This window comes from Musca domestica, unplaced genomic scaffold, assembly GCF_030504385.1.
Source record: "Musca domestica strain aabys unplaced genomic scaffold, Musca_domestica.polishedcontigs.V.1.1 25, whole genome shotgun sequence".
In the NCBI taxonomy this organism is placed as follows: Eukaryota; Metazoa; Arthropoda; class Insecta; order Diptera; family Muscidae; genus Musca; species Musca domestica.
Genome location: NW_026712277.1, coordinates 1,851,980 through 1,864,465, shown reverse-complemented (window position 1 = coordinate 1,864,465; position 12,486 = coordinate 1,851,980). Strand labels below are relative to the sequence as shown.

Genomic DNA, 12,486 nt, shown 5'->3' with positions numbered 1-12,486 from the left:
AAAAATTCTTTAAAAAATCCAAGTTTTTGGTCTTTAGGTGGCCTCTAAAAATTCTTAAACAAATACACGTTTTCTGGTCTTTAGATGACCTCTAAAAATTATTTAAAAAATCCACGTTTTCTGGTCTTTAGATGGCCTCTAAAAATTCTTTAAAAAATCCACGTTTTCTGGTCTTTAGATGGCCTCTAAAAATTCTTTAAAAACTCCACGTTTTCTGGTCTTTAGATGGCCTCTAAAAATTCTTTAAAAAATCCACGTTTTCTGGTCTTTAGATGGCCTCTAAAAATTCTTTAAAAAATCCACGTTTTCTGGTCTTTAGATGGCCTCTAAAAATTCTTTAAAAATCCACGTTTTCTGGTCTTTAGGTGGCCTCTAAAAATTCTTCGAAAAAATCCACGTTTTCTGGTCTTTAGATGGCCTCTAAAAATTCTTTTAAAAATCCACGTTTTCTGGTCTTTAGATGGCCTCTAAAAATTCTTTTAAAAATCCACGTTTTCTGGTCGTTAGGTGGCCTTTAAAAATTATTTAAAAAATCCACATTTTCTGGGCCTAAAGTGACCTCTAAAAATTCGTTAAAAATCCACGTTTTCTGGTCTTTACGTGGCCTCTAAAAAATTTATAAAAATCCACGTTTTCTGGTCTTTAGGTGGCCTCTAAAAATTCGTTAAAAAATCCACGTTTTCTGGTCTTTAGGTGGCCTCTAAAAATTCTTCGAAAAAATCCACTGGAAAATTCTTTAAATAATTCTCATTTATTTCTTGTGATTTTATATTACATCGTGACAAGTCCCTGGAAAACAATTTTTCAATTTTTTTTTTATTTATTTTCCCCTTCTGTATCCTTTTCTCAATTTTCCTCGAACATGAGCTGCCTTGTTAACCTGACATGATTGTGGTAATACAATACCGGAAACGTGTACAAACACCACATGTTATTACTCAATGTATGAGAGCTGACAGTATATTTATACCATTAACTTTAGTTGATATTGTTGTTATTGCTGTTGTTGTTGTCATATCTCGTCTCCTTCGTCCAGTTCCTTTGGCTGTTTGCGACTACTTGGCTTACCATGGGGTAATGGTTGTGTCTGTGTGAATGAAACATGATTTATTTGAAAACTTTCAGATGGCTTAGGGAGAGTGGAAGTGAGAGAAAATAATTTTCTGAGAGGTTGTGGACATGGTTTTCCGGGAAAAAGTGATTAGAGTTGGAAATTTATTTTTAATAACTTCAAGTTTTATTTTTTTGTGCTAACATTTTCTCATTAATTTTGTTTGTCTTTTGGATTTTTTTTTTTTTTTTTGCTTCTAGATCCGCCATCCCACCGATGAAACCCAGTGTCTGACCTGCCAGCTGGGCACCCTGCCGGATGCCACGAAACAATTTTGCCAAACCATACCAGAAGTGTATTTACGACCCGAATCGGCCTGGGCCATTGGTGCCATGGCATTTAGTGCAACGGGCATATTGGTGACGCTCTTTGTTGTGGGTGTGTTTGTGAGGTAAGTTACTCTCCCTCTCTCTCCGCTCACCCAAGAAAAGAGAGTGGAAGTGCATTACATTACTTATTTTAGTTTAACGAAATTTTCTCATTTTTCATTTTCAACATTTTTTTTGAAGTGACATTCTTTTGCCAACTTCGCTATTTGTTCAGCCATTGGCCATCTGGGAATATGTCCTTTCGTTATGGCCAACCAACTGCTGGGTAAATAACAAATGTCCGCAACATTGCATCGCCGCCACTCAGCAGTAGTTGGACAATAATGTCCAGCATGACATTGATGCCACTGCACACATTATGGCGAAGCACTTGACCCGACTTCATTGTGGGGATTCCATTGTTGGATAATTTGGACAAGGATATCAAGGAGTTGAGATATCAGCTCCATGGTTGTCACTTTCGAATTGGAGGATTTTAGTTGAAAATTTTTGAGGAAAAAGCAAATGTGAAATACGAAACGAAAAATTAACATTGGGAATTTTTCAAACCTCTTCATGTCCTTTTGGATCTGAAGGTCCTTTTTTGGGAAAAAAAAAATTTTTTTTGAAGGTTAGAAAAGGCTCAATATTTTTTCCCAATTAACTTTGTATTCCTTTGAAGGCAAAAATACTTTTTTTAGACAAAAAAAAATATTTAAGTCCTTTTTGGATCAAAAGGACCTTTTTTCAATGAACAAAATTTTTTTATGATTTTATGGTCTTTCTCCAAGTAGCTTTGTACTCCTTTGAAGGCAAAAATACTTTTTTTAGACAAAAAAAAAAAATATTTAAGTCCTTTTTGGATCAAAAGGACCTTTTTCCAATTCTTAGATTTTATGGTGTTTCTCTTAAGAGAACATATTCGAAATGCGGATCTTTTAATTAAAACAAAACCAATAATAAAAGTCTCTAAAAAAATCCTTGAGCCCAGGGCCAAACATGCAACTCACACAATATTGGAATTTCCTCAAAAGGATACTCTAAATATCCTAACCTTACAACATTTATTGCATTCCAAGAAACACAGATTTTTCTGAAATCGTAACAAAAAAATGCTTGGCCTCTTGGCCTTAAATCGAAAAAATAACAAAGAGAATTTTTCAAACCTCTTTATGTCCTTTTGGAGGAAAAGGTCCTTTTTTTGCAAAAAAAAAAAATTTGAAAGTTTGAAAAATTTACCTTTGAAGGTAAAAAAAAACTTTTTTCCAGCCAAAAAAAAAATCTATTGATTTAAGTCCTTTTGGGATTCAAAGGACATTTTTCCAATGAAAAATCTTCAAATTCTTTAAAAAATCCACGTTTTCTGGTTTTTAGGTGGCCTCTAAAAATTGTTTAAAAAATCCACGTTTTCTGGTCTGTAGGTGGCCTCTAACAATTCTTTAAAAAATGGCCTCTAAAAGTTTGAAAAATTTACCTTTGAAAGTAAAAAAAACTTTTTTTCAGCAAAAAAATATTGATTTAAGTCCATTTGGGATTCACAGGACATTTTTCCAATGAAAAAAAATATCTGCAGATTTTATGGTCTTCCTCTAAGGAGAACATATTTTTTACGAGAACATATTTTTAGAATTTTTCAAACCACTTTATGTCCTTTTGGAATTGAAGGAAGGTCCTTTTTTGACAATTTTTTTTTGAAGGTCTGAAAATGCTCAATATTTTTTACACCAAGTAGCTTTTTATTCCGTTGAAGGAAAATATATTTTTTTTCGAACAAAAAAAATATTGATTTAAGTCCTTTTAGGATTCAAAGGACATTTTTCCAATGAAAAAAAATCTTAGATTTTATGGTGTTTCTCTTAGGAGAACATATTCCAAATGCGGATCTTTTAATTAAAACCAAATCAATAATAAAAGTCTCTCAAAAATCCTTGGGCTCAGGGCCAAACACGAAACACACACAATATTGGAATTTTCTCAAAAGGATACTCTAAATATTCTAACCTTACAACATTTATTGCATTCCAAGCCACACATATGTTTTTAAAATTGTAACAAAAAAAATCAAAAAAAAAAAATCTTGGCCTCGAGCCAGTTACACCAACATCTAACCTCAAACATAACAATACCGGGCCAAACAATAATCCTTTTTGAAAACCAAAAAAATCCTTGATTATTTCGAATGTAAAATTTTCAAATTTGATATTATTTTTTGCATATTTTTTTTTTTGTAATTTTCGTTTTACATGGCCAACTACAACATATAACAAAAGTCCTGCACACACAGTTATATCCTTTTTTCTACCACCACCACCGAATATCAGCAACATTTCCTTATTGCAATAATGTTCTTCAGCCTTGTATGCTTGTGTGTGTTTTGGGAAAATAAGCAAAGCAAAAAAAACTGAATTTTCAATGGAATTTCCAAAAACATTTTAGAAGCCATAACAATTAAAGAGAACAATATCCTGTTGTCAATGGGAAAAAAAGGACAAAAGGTCACCATATATAAAGAGGAGAGGGCGAGGAAGATTTGTTTTTTGTTATCCGGGTAATTTACATTATAATATTTTTAATAACGGAATGACGGAATTTTTTATTTTATCCGAATAGTGTAAAAAAACATTTTTAGGATAAAATGGATAACATTTGTAAATCAAACGGTAACATTTTAAAGTGTACGAATAAAGTGGATAACATTTTAATGTTATACGCATAATGTGGTTATCACATGTATGTCATTCGGATAACTTGGATTAACATAATTATATTATATTCGGATATGTGGATAAAATTTTTTACGTTATACGAATTAATTTGAGTTATACGGATAATATGGATAACATATTTACGTAATCCGGCTGACTCATATGAGATATGGATAACGAGGATAACATCTAAATCTTATCCGGATATCGTGGATAAAATTTTTACGTTATTTGGATAAAGTGGATAATATATGTTTACGTTATCCGTATGACGTGGATAATAAATTTATGTTATCCGGATATCATGGATAACATTTTTATGTTAAACGGATAACGTGGATAAAATAGTTATGTTATTCGGATAACGTGGATAACATTTTTAAGTTATTCGGATAACGAGAATAACATTTTTAGGTTATCCGGATAATTTCTTTAACATATGTATGTCATTCGGATAACGTGGATAACATTTTTGTACCTGGATAATAAGAATACAATTTTTATGTTATCCGGAAAACGTAAATAACATTTTTCTGCTATCCGGATAACGTGGATAAATTTTTTATGGTAAACGGATAATGTGGATAAAATATTTATATTATTCGAGTAACGTGTATAGCATTTTTATACAATCCGGATAATTCGGATAACAAATTTTTGTTATCCGGATAACGTTGATATCATTTTTATGTCAAACGGATAACGTGGATAAAATATTTATGTTATTCCGTAACGTGGATAACATTTTTAAGTTATTCGAATAACGAGAATAACATTTTTAGGTTATCCGGATAACTTGGATAAAATATGTATATCATTCAGATAACATGGATAACATTTTTGTATTACTCGGATAAGGTGGATAACATATTCATGTTATCTGGATAATAAGGATACAATATTTATGTTATCCGGATAATGTGGATAATATTTTTATGCCAAACGGATAACGTGGATAAAATATTTATGTTATTCAGATAAAGTAGACAACATCTTTAAGTTATTCGGATAACGCGAATAACATTTTTGGTTATCCGGATAACTTGGATAACATATGTATGTCGTTCGGATAACGTGGATAACATTTTAGCATTACTCGGATAAGGTCGATAAAATTTTTATGCTATCCGGATAACGTGGATAACAAATTCATATGATTCGGATAACTTGGATAACACATTTCTGTCATCCGGATAACGTGGATAACATTAATTTGTTATCCGGATAACGTGGATAAAATTTTTATGTTATTCGAGTAACGTGGATAGCATTTTTATACTATCCGGATAATTCGGATAACATATTTATGTCATACGGACAACGTAAATAATATATTTAAGTTCCTCGGATAATGTGGATAACAAATTTCTGTCATCCGAATAACGTAGATAGCAATTATTTGTTATCCGAATAACGTAGATAACAATTATTTGTTATCCGGATAAGGTCGATAACATTTTAATGTCAAACGGATAATGTGGATAACTTCTTTATATCGTAATAATAACGAGGATAACAAATTTATGTTCATTTTTCCCCTCCGGATAACATGGATAATTTTTTCCATTCGGATAACATGGACATTTTTTCCATCCGGATAAAGTGGATAATTTTTTTCTCACCTAGATAACAAAGTTATTTTATTCCGGATAACGTGGATAAAGTATACGAATAATATGGATAAATAATTTTTGGCAACTGGATAATGAAGATAATATTTTCTTATCCGGATAATGTGGATAATTTGTTCACAACTGAATAAATGTGGAGAATTTTTTTTCGTCTGGATAATTTCTTGCATCCGGATAAAGTGGATAACTTTTTTTATCATTCGGATAATATTTTTTCCATCCTGCATAATTTTTCCAATAAGGATTACATATTTTCTCACATTCCGAAAATTTGCCGGATAACGTGGATAATGTTTTACATGCGGATAATGCGGATAACTTTTTGTATCATTCGGATAATATGGATAATATTCTTTTCCATCCTGGATAATTTTTTCCAAGCCGGATAATACTTTTTCTTTCATTTCGACATTTTTTTTTGCATCCGGATAACATGGATCTTTTTCTCGGATAAATTTCTTCGTATCTGGATAACATGGATAATATTATCCGTTAAGCTTGACATATCTGTCGACCTTATACGGATACTGATTTCAATTAACAAAATTTGTTAAAAAAAAAAAACATTTAAGAAACCAAGAACCTAGGATTTTTTCAAAAAATATTTTTTCAAAGAACCAACAAACGGGGATTTTGTAAAAAATATTTTTTTTCAAAATAACCACATACGTGGATTTTTAAAAAAATATTTTTTCAAAGTAACCAACAATCGTGGATTTTTTAAAAAAATATTTTTTCAAAGTACCAACAACGTGGATTTTTTAAAAAAATATTTTTTCAAAGTACCAACAAACGTGGATTTTATAAAAAATATTTTTTCAAAGAACCAACAAACGGGGATTTTGTAAAAAATATTTTTTTCAAAATAACCACATACGTGGATTTTTAAAAAAATATTTTTTCAAAGTACCAACAACGTGGATTTTTTAAAAAAATATTTTTTCAAAGTACCAACAAACGTGGATTTTATTAAAAAATATTTTTTCAAAGGTACCAACAAACGTGGATTTTTTTTAAAAAATATTTTTCAAAGTACCAACAAACGTGGATTTTTTAAAAAATAATTTTTTGAAAGGTACCAACAAACGTGGATTTTTTTAAAAAAGATTTTTTCAAAGTACAAATAAACGTGGATTTTTTAAAAAATATTTTTTCAATGTTTCAACAAATGTGCATTTTTTAAAAAAATATTTTTTCAATGTTTCAACAATTTTAGTTTTTATAGAAGTATATTTTCAATGCTTCAACAAATTTAGTTTTTTTGGAAATATATTTTCAATGTTAAAAAATGATTTTTCAAACAAAAAATAAATTTGGATTTTTTAAAAAATATTTTTTCAAGAAAAAAATATTCAAAAAAAAGAATAAATAAACACAGATTTTCAAAGAAAAAATAAATTTGGATTCCAAAAAATATATTTTTTAATGTTTCAACAAACGTGGATTTTTTTATTTTTATTTCTCCAAGAAACGTGGATTCTTTTTAATTATTTCTCCAAGAAACGTGGATTCTTTTTAATTATTTCTCCAAGAAACGTGGATTCTTTTTAATTATTTCTCCAAGAAACATGGATTTTTTTAAAACAATGTTTTTCCAAAAACGTTGGTTTTTTGAAAAAATATTTTTTAAGAAACGTGGGTTTTTTGAAAAAAATATTTTTTAAGAAACGTGGGTTTTTTGAAAAAAAAAATTTTAAGAAACGTTGATTTTATAAAAAAATATATTTTCTAAGTGGATTTTTTTAAATATTTCTCCAAGAAACTTGGATTTAAAAAAAAATATTTCTTCAAGAAACGTGGATTATTTAAAAAATATTTCTCCAACAAACGTGAATTTTTTTAAAATATTTCTCCAAGAAACGTGAATTTTTTAAAAAATATTTTTCCAAGGAACATTGATTTTTTTAAACAATTTTTTTTCCAAAAAACGTTGATTATAAAAAAAAATATTTTTCCAAGGAACATTAATTTTTTTAAACAATTTTTTTTCCAAAAAACGTTGATTATAAAAAAAATATTTTTTAATTTTTTTAGAATTTTTTCAAGAATGGGTATTTTAAAATAAAAAAAAAAACAGGAAAAAACCATTTAAAATATTATTAAACCATTAAAACTTCCTCTTCCTAACCTCATTGGTACTAATTACATTCGTTTTAAGTCCCTCGATACATACATTTGTATGAATAGCTTTGTATAAATATATGTGTGTGTGTGTGTGATTCCATTTTTTTCCTTCCGCCAACAAACAATCCCACGATTTTCACATTATTGGCAAATTTTTATAGAAAATCATGGCTATTAAAAGGATATTAAAATTTCATTAGCACCTCTAATGATATTTGCCTCTCTAACTATGTCTCTCTCTCTTCCTTTCTCTCCCTCTCTCTCTTTCTCTCCCCCAAATTCTCCCATCATCATTGCAATGCATTTGTTTTGCATTGCTGCCTGATGCTGATAATGCGGCTCTATAATGCTCTGGAATCTGGACCGACCATTACAACGAACAACGAACCACATCCGCAGACACAATGACACACCAATTGTCCGGGCATCCGGCAGGGAGCTGAGCTACATACTCCTAGCGGGCATTCTGATGTGTTATGCGGTCACATTTGCCCTGGTCCTAAAGCCAACGAATGTGGTGTGTGCCATACAAAGGTAAGTGAGAGTGCAATTGGGCAACGAACACGTTATGTGTGGATGTAGATATTTATGTATAAATGTGTGTGTGTGAGTATTATTTTGAATTTTGCTCCCGGTCACGTGCCAATCATGGCATCTCTGCCATGAAAAAAAAAAATAACGGAAAAACAAATGAGAACCATTGCAGTTAGTGTGTGTGTGTGTGTGCTACTGATGCCATTACATTTGCCAGCTGAATGCTTGGTGGCCTCTGTGAGAGTGTAGGCGGGTGTGTGTGTGTGTGCTTGCCTGTGTTTTTTGATCTGTTTGTAATTTACTCCCGAGTGGTTTGGTAAATGTGTTTCGGTGTGTGATTTTGCACTCAAATCGCTGAATAATATAAATATTCAAATAGAATTATGCTTATTTTCGTGGAGGTCTCAATTCCCGGATTTCAGGGGGAGGGTGGGGGGGTATTTTAAAATGTATTTTCAGGTTTTTTTGTGTTTTTTTTTTGGGTTGTCGTAATACGGGGGAATATTTAAGTTGAGTTTATAGAAAATGTTTTTGGTTTAGAATTTTAAAATTAGAAAAACATTTTTTTCCTGGAAGGGTATATTTTTCAGATTTGAATAAAAGGATTTTTTTAAATTTTCTTTTGATTTTTCTATGAACGGATAATTAATTTTAGATATTTGGAAAAATCATAGCCGTAATATTTAACAACAATCAAGAAAGCTGCTTTAATACCCTCCACCATTTCTTGAATAATTTAAAAAAATCCGTAGAAAAATATCACTTCGGGGAAATACAATATCGTGGACCTCTGTAGATAATTCTCTTCCAAGGGGTGAAGTACTCAGAAGCAACTCCTGGTATGGATTCTCAGATAATTCCATTGAAAAAATTGGCTAAAATCATCAAAATACCGAATTTCGGGAGATACCGTTATATGGGGGCTACACGAAGACGTGGACCTCCCCAGACAATTTTCTGTCATAGGATGAAGCATCCATTACGAATCTCAAATACCAAATTTGAAACAATTCCGGAAAATAATTTCGCTAAAATCATCAAAATACCGAATATCGGGAGGTGCCTTTGTATGGGGGCTACACGAAGACGTGGACCTGCAAAGATAATTTTCTGTCTTAGGCTGTGGTATCCCTTACGAACCCCAAATACCAAATTTGAAACATTTCCGGTGAATATTGCCGTTTAAATTGTCAAAATACCGATTATCGGGAGGTACCTTTATATGGGGACTACACGAAGACGTGGACCGACACAGACAATTTTCTGTCATAGGCTGTAGTATCCATTACGAACTTCAAATGCCAAATTTGAAATAATTCCGCTGAATAATGTCGCCAAAATCATTAAAATACCGAAAATAGGGAGGTACCCTTATATGGGGGCTATACGGAGACGTGAACCTGCACGGACAATTTTCTGTCACAGGCTGCAGTATCCATTACGAACTTTGAATACCAAATTTGAAATAATTCCGGTGAATAAGATCGCCTAAATCACCAAAATACCGAATATCGGGAGGTACAATTATATGGAAGTTATACCAAAACATGGACCTATATGGCCCATTTTCAATACCAAAGGTCCTGAAGACGTAGTATACATTTGAGTAAAATTTTGTAAACCTAGTTCATTTCGTTCGGAAGCTAGAGTGATTTCCACAGAAGGACGTACGAACGGACAGATGGACGGACATCGCTAAATCGACATGGAATTTTATACTGATCAAGAATATAGAGACTTTGTGGGTTCTAAAATATATATTTCGAGGTCTTACAAATGGTATGACAAATTTAATATACCCTCCATGCTGTGGTGGAGGGCATAAAAACGGATATTAATGCTTGCATTTTAATTCGAATGAGGAGAATAGGATTTATCCTTGAAAATAACTTTGTTGAATTTTTTCGAGCATCTTTGCTGCAGGATGGTTAAATCTTGTCTACCTCCCCCACCTCCCTTCCTTGTATGTCCTCTTTTTCCCTGACAATGTTTCAAGAAAATTGCAAATTTTCCAGTTTTTTTTTTTTTTCAACCTCCCAGCATTAATGTCATAAACTCAGCATCACAGATTTACGACAGGATTCGCTTACTAAGGATAACGTCTTTTTTGTAAAAATTCAAAACTTTTTTATTACCCAAAAAAATTTCGAAGAGACTATGAGTGTGTGTGTTACATTTTACAAAAAGGGATTTCAAATTTTAATGCCATTTTCTCCTCTAGATTTTCTGTGGGCTTTTGTTTCACCGTCGTCTATGCTGCCCTGCTAACCAAAACGAATCGCATTGCACGCATCTTTAAGGCTGGCAAGCAATCAGCCAAGCGTCCCTCGTTCATAAGTCCCAAATCGCAGTTGGTGATTTGCTCATTTTTTATATCGGTGCAGGTAAGATTTATGGGTTTAAGGGAAAAATTTTTTGGGAGGAGGGGAGAAAAAACGGAGAAAAAAAATCCTCTCCACTCTCCCTCTTTCCCCCAACTCATGTTACTGTCCTGTATTTGTGAAATAAATAATTAATGTTAAAATTTCAAATCTTGTCTTTCTCTTCCCTCTCCACTCAACCTCATCATTGCGGTTCTGCATTCGGATGTCCTGTTCCTGGTCTTTTCCTGTGGTTTTATGCCATTCCCCCGCCCCTTCGACAGATATTGATAAATGGCGTCTGGATGTTAATAGCCCCCTCCCATGCCATGCATCATCATCCGACACGCGAGGATAACCTTTTGGTCTGTGACTCTTACATTGATGCCTCCTACGTCATCGCCTTCTTCTATCCGATTGTATTGATTGTCGTTTGCACTGTCTATGCGGTGCTGACACGCAAAATACCGGAAGCTTTTAATGAGTCGAAACATATTGGTAAGTACGGGGATAGTTAAGGGACGTTATGAAGGGATATTTTGAAGCGAGGGGAAAGAGAGAGAGAGAGAGAGAGAGAGAGAGAGAGCTGTAGAAATTTAGCTGAGATATGGCACAGGGGATGGTTTTTTTTTAAATATTTTTTCGTTATTTAAATAAACGTGGATTTTTTAAAAAATATTTTTTGAATCATTCAATAAACGTGGATTTTTTAAAAAATATATTTTCATGATTTCAATAAACGGGGATTTTTTAAAAAATATATTTTCATGATTTCAATAAACGGGGATTTTTTAAAAAATATATTTTCATGATTTCAATAAACGGGGATTTAAAAAAAATTCATGATTTCAATACACATGGATTTTTTAAAAAATATTTTTTCATGATTTCAATAAACGCGGATTTTTTAAAAAAATATTTTTTCAATAAAACAATAAACGTGGATATTTTAAAAAATATTTTTTCAATAAAACAATAAACGTGGATATTTTAAAAAATATTTTTTTTCAATAAAACAATAAATGTGAATTTTTTAAAAAATATTTTTTGAATCATTCAATATACGTGGATTTTTAAAAATATATTTTTTTTCAATAAAACAATAAATGTGATTTTTTTAAAAAATATTTTTTGAATCATTCAATATACGTGGATTTTTAAAAAAATCATGATTCCAATAAACGTGGATTTTTAAAAAAATATTTTTTAATGATTTCAATAAACGTGGATTTTTAAAAAAAATATTTTTTAATGATTTCAATAAATGTGGATTTTTGAAAAAAAAATATTTTTTAATGATTTCAATAAACGTGGATTTTTGAAAAAAAATATTTTTTAATGATTTCAATAAACGTGGATTTTTGAAAAAAAAAAATATTTTTTAATGATTTCAATAAACGTGGATTTTTTAAAAAAATATTTTTTAATGATTTCAATAAACGTGGATTTTTGAAAAAAAAATATTTTTTAATGATTTCAATAAACGTGGATTTTTTAAAAAAATATTTTTTGAATCATTCAATAAACGTGGATTTTTTAAAAAATATTTTTTCATGATTTCAGTAAATGTGGATTTTTAAAAAAAATATTTTTTCATGATTTCAGTAAACGTGGATTTTTTTAAAAAATATTTTTTCATGATTTCAATAAACGTGGACTTTTTAAAAAATATTTTTTCATGATTTCAGTTAACGTGGATTTTTAAAAAAATAT

At 30.8% G+C, this 12,486-nt stretch overlaps 1 protein-coding gene across 1 annotated transcript in view; it reads left to right on the top strand.

Annotated features, from left to right (window-relative positions):
- LOC101895209 (metabotropic glutamate receptor 2) overlaps positions 1–12,486 on the top strand; it is a 96,036-nt gene that overhangs the window by 78,332 nt on the left and 5,218 nt on the right. Inside the window, exons 11-14 of the mRNA XM_020037518.2 lie at positions 1,312–1,502; positions 8,279–8,413; positions 10,635–10,797; positions 11,058–11,271. Of these exons, the coding sequence (XP_019893077.2) occupies positions 1,312–1,502; positions 8,279–8,413; positions 10,635–10,797; positions 11,058–11,271 (703 nt within the window). The remainder of the gene's footprint in view (positions 1–1,311; positions 1,503–8,278; positions 8,414–10,634; positions 10,798–11,057; positions 11,272–12,486) is intronic.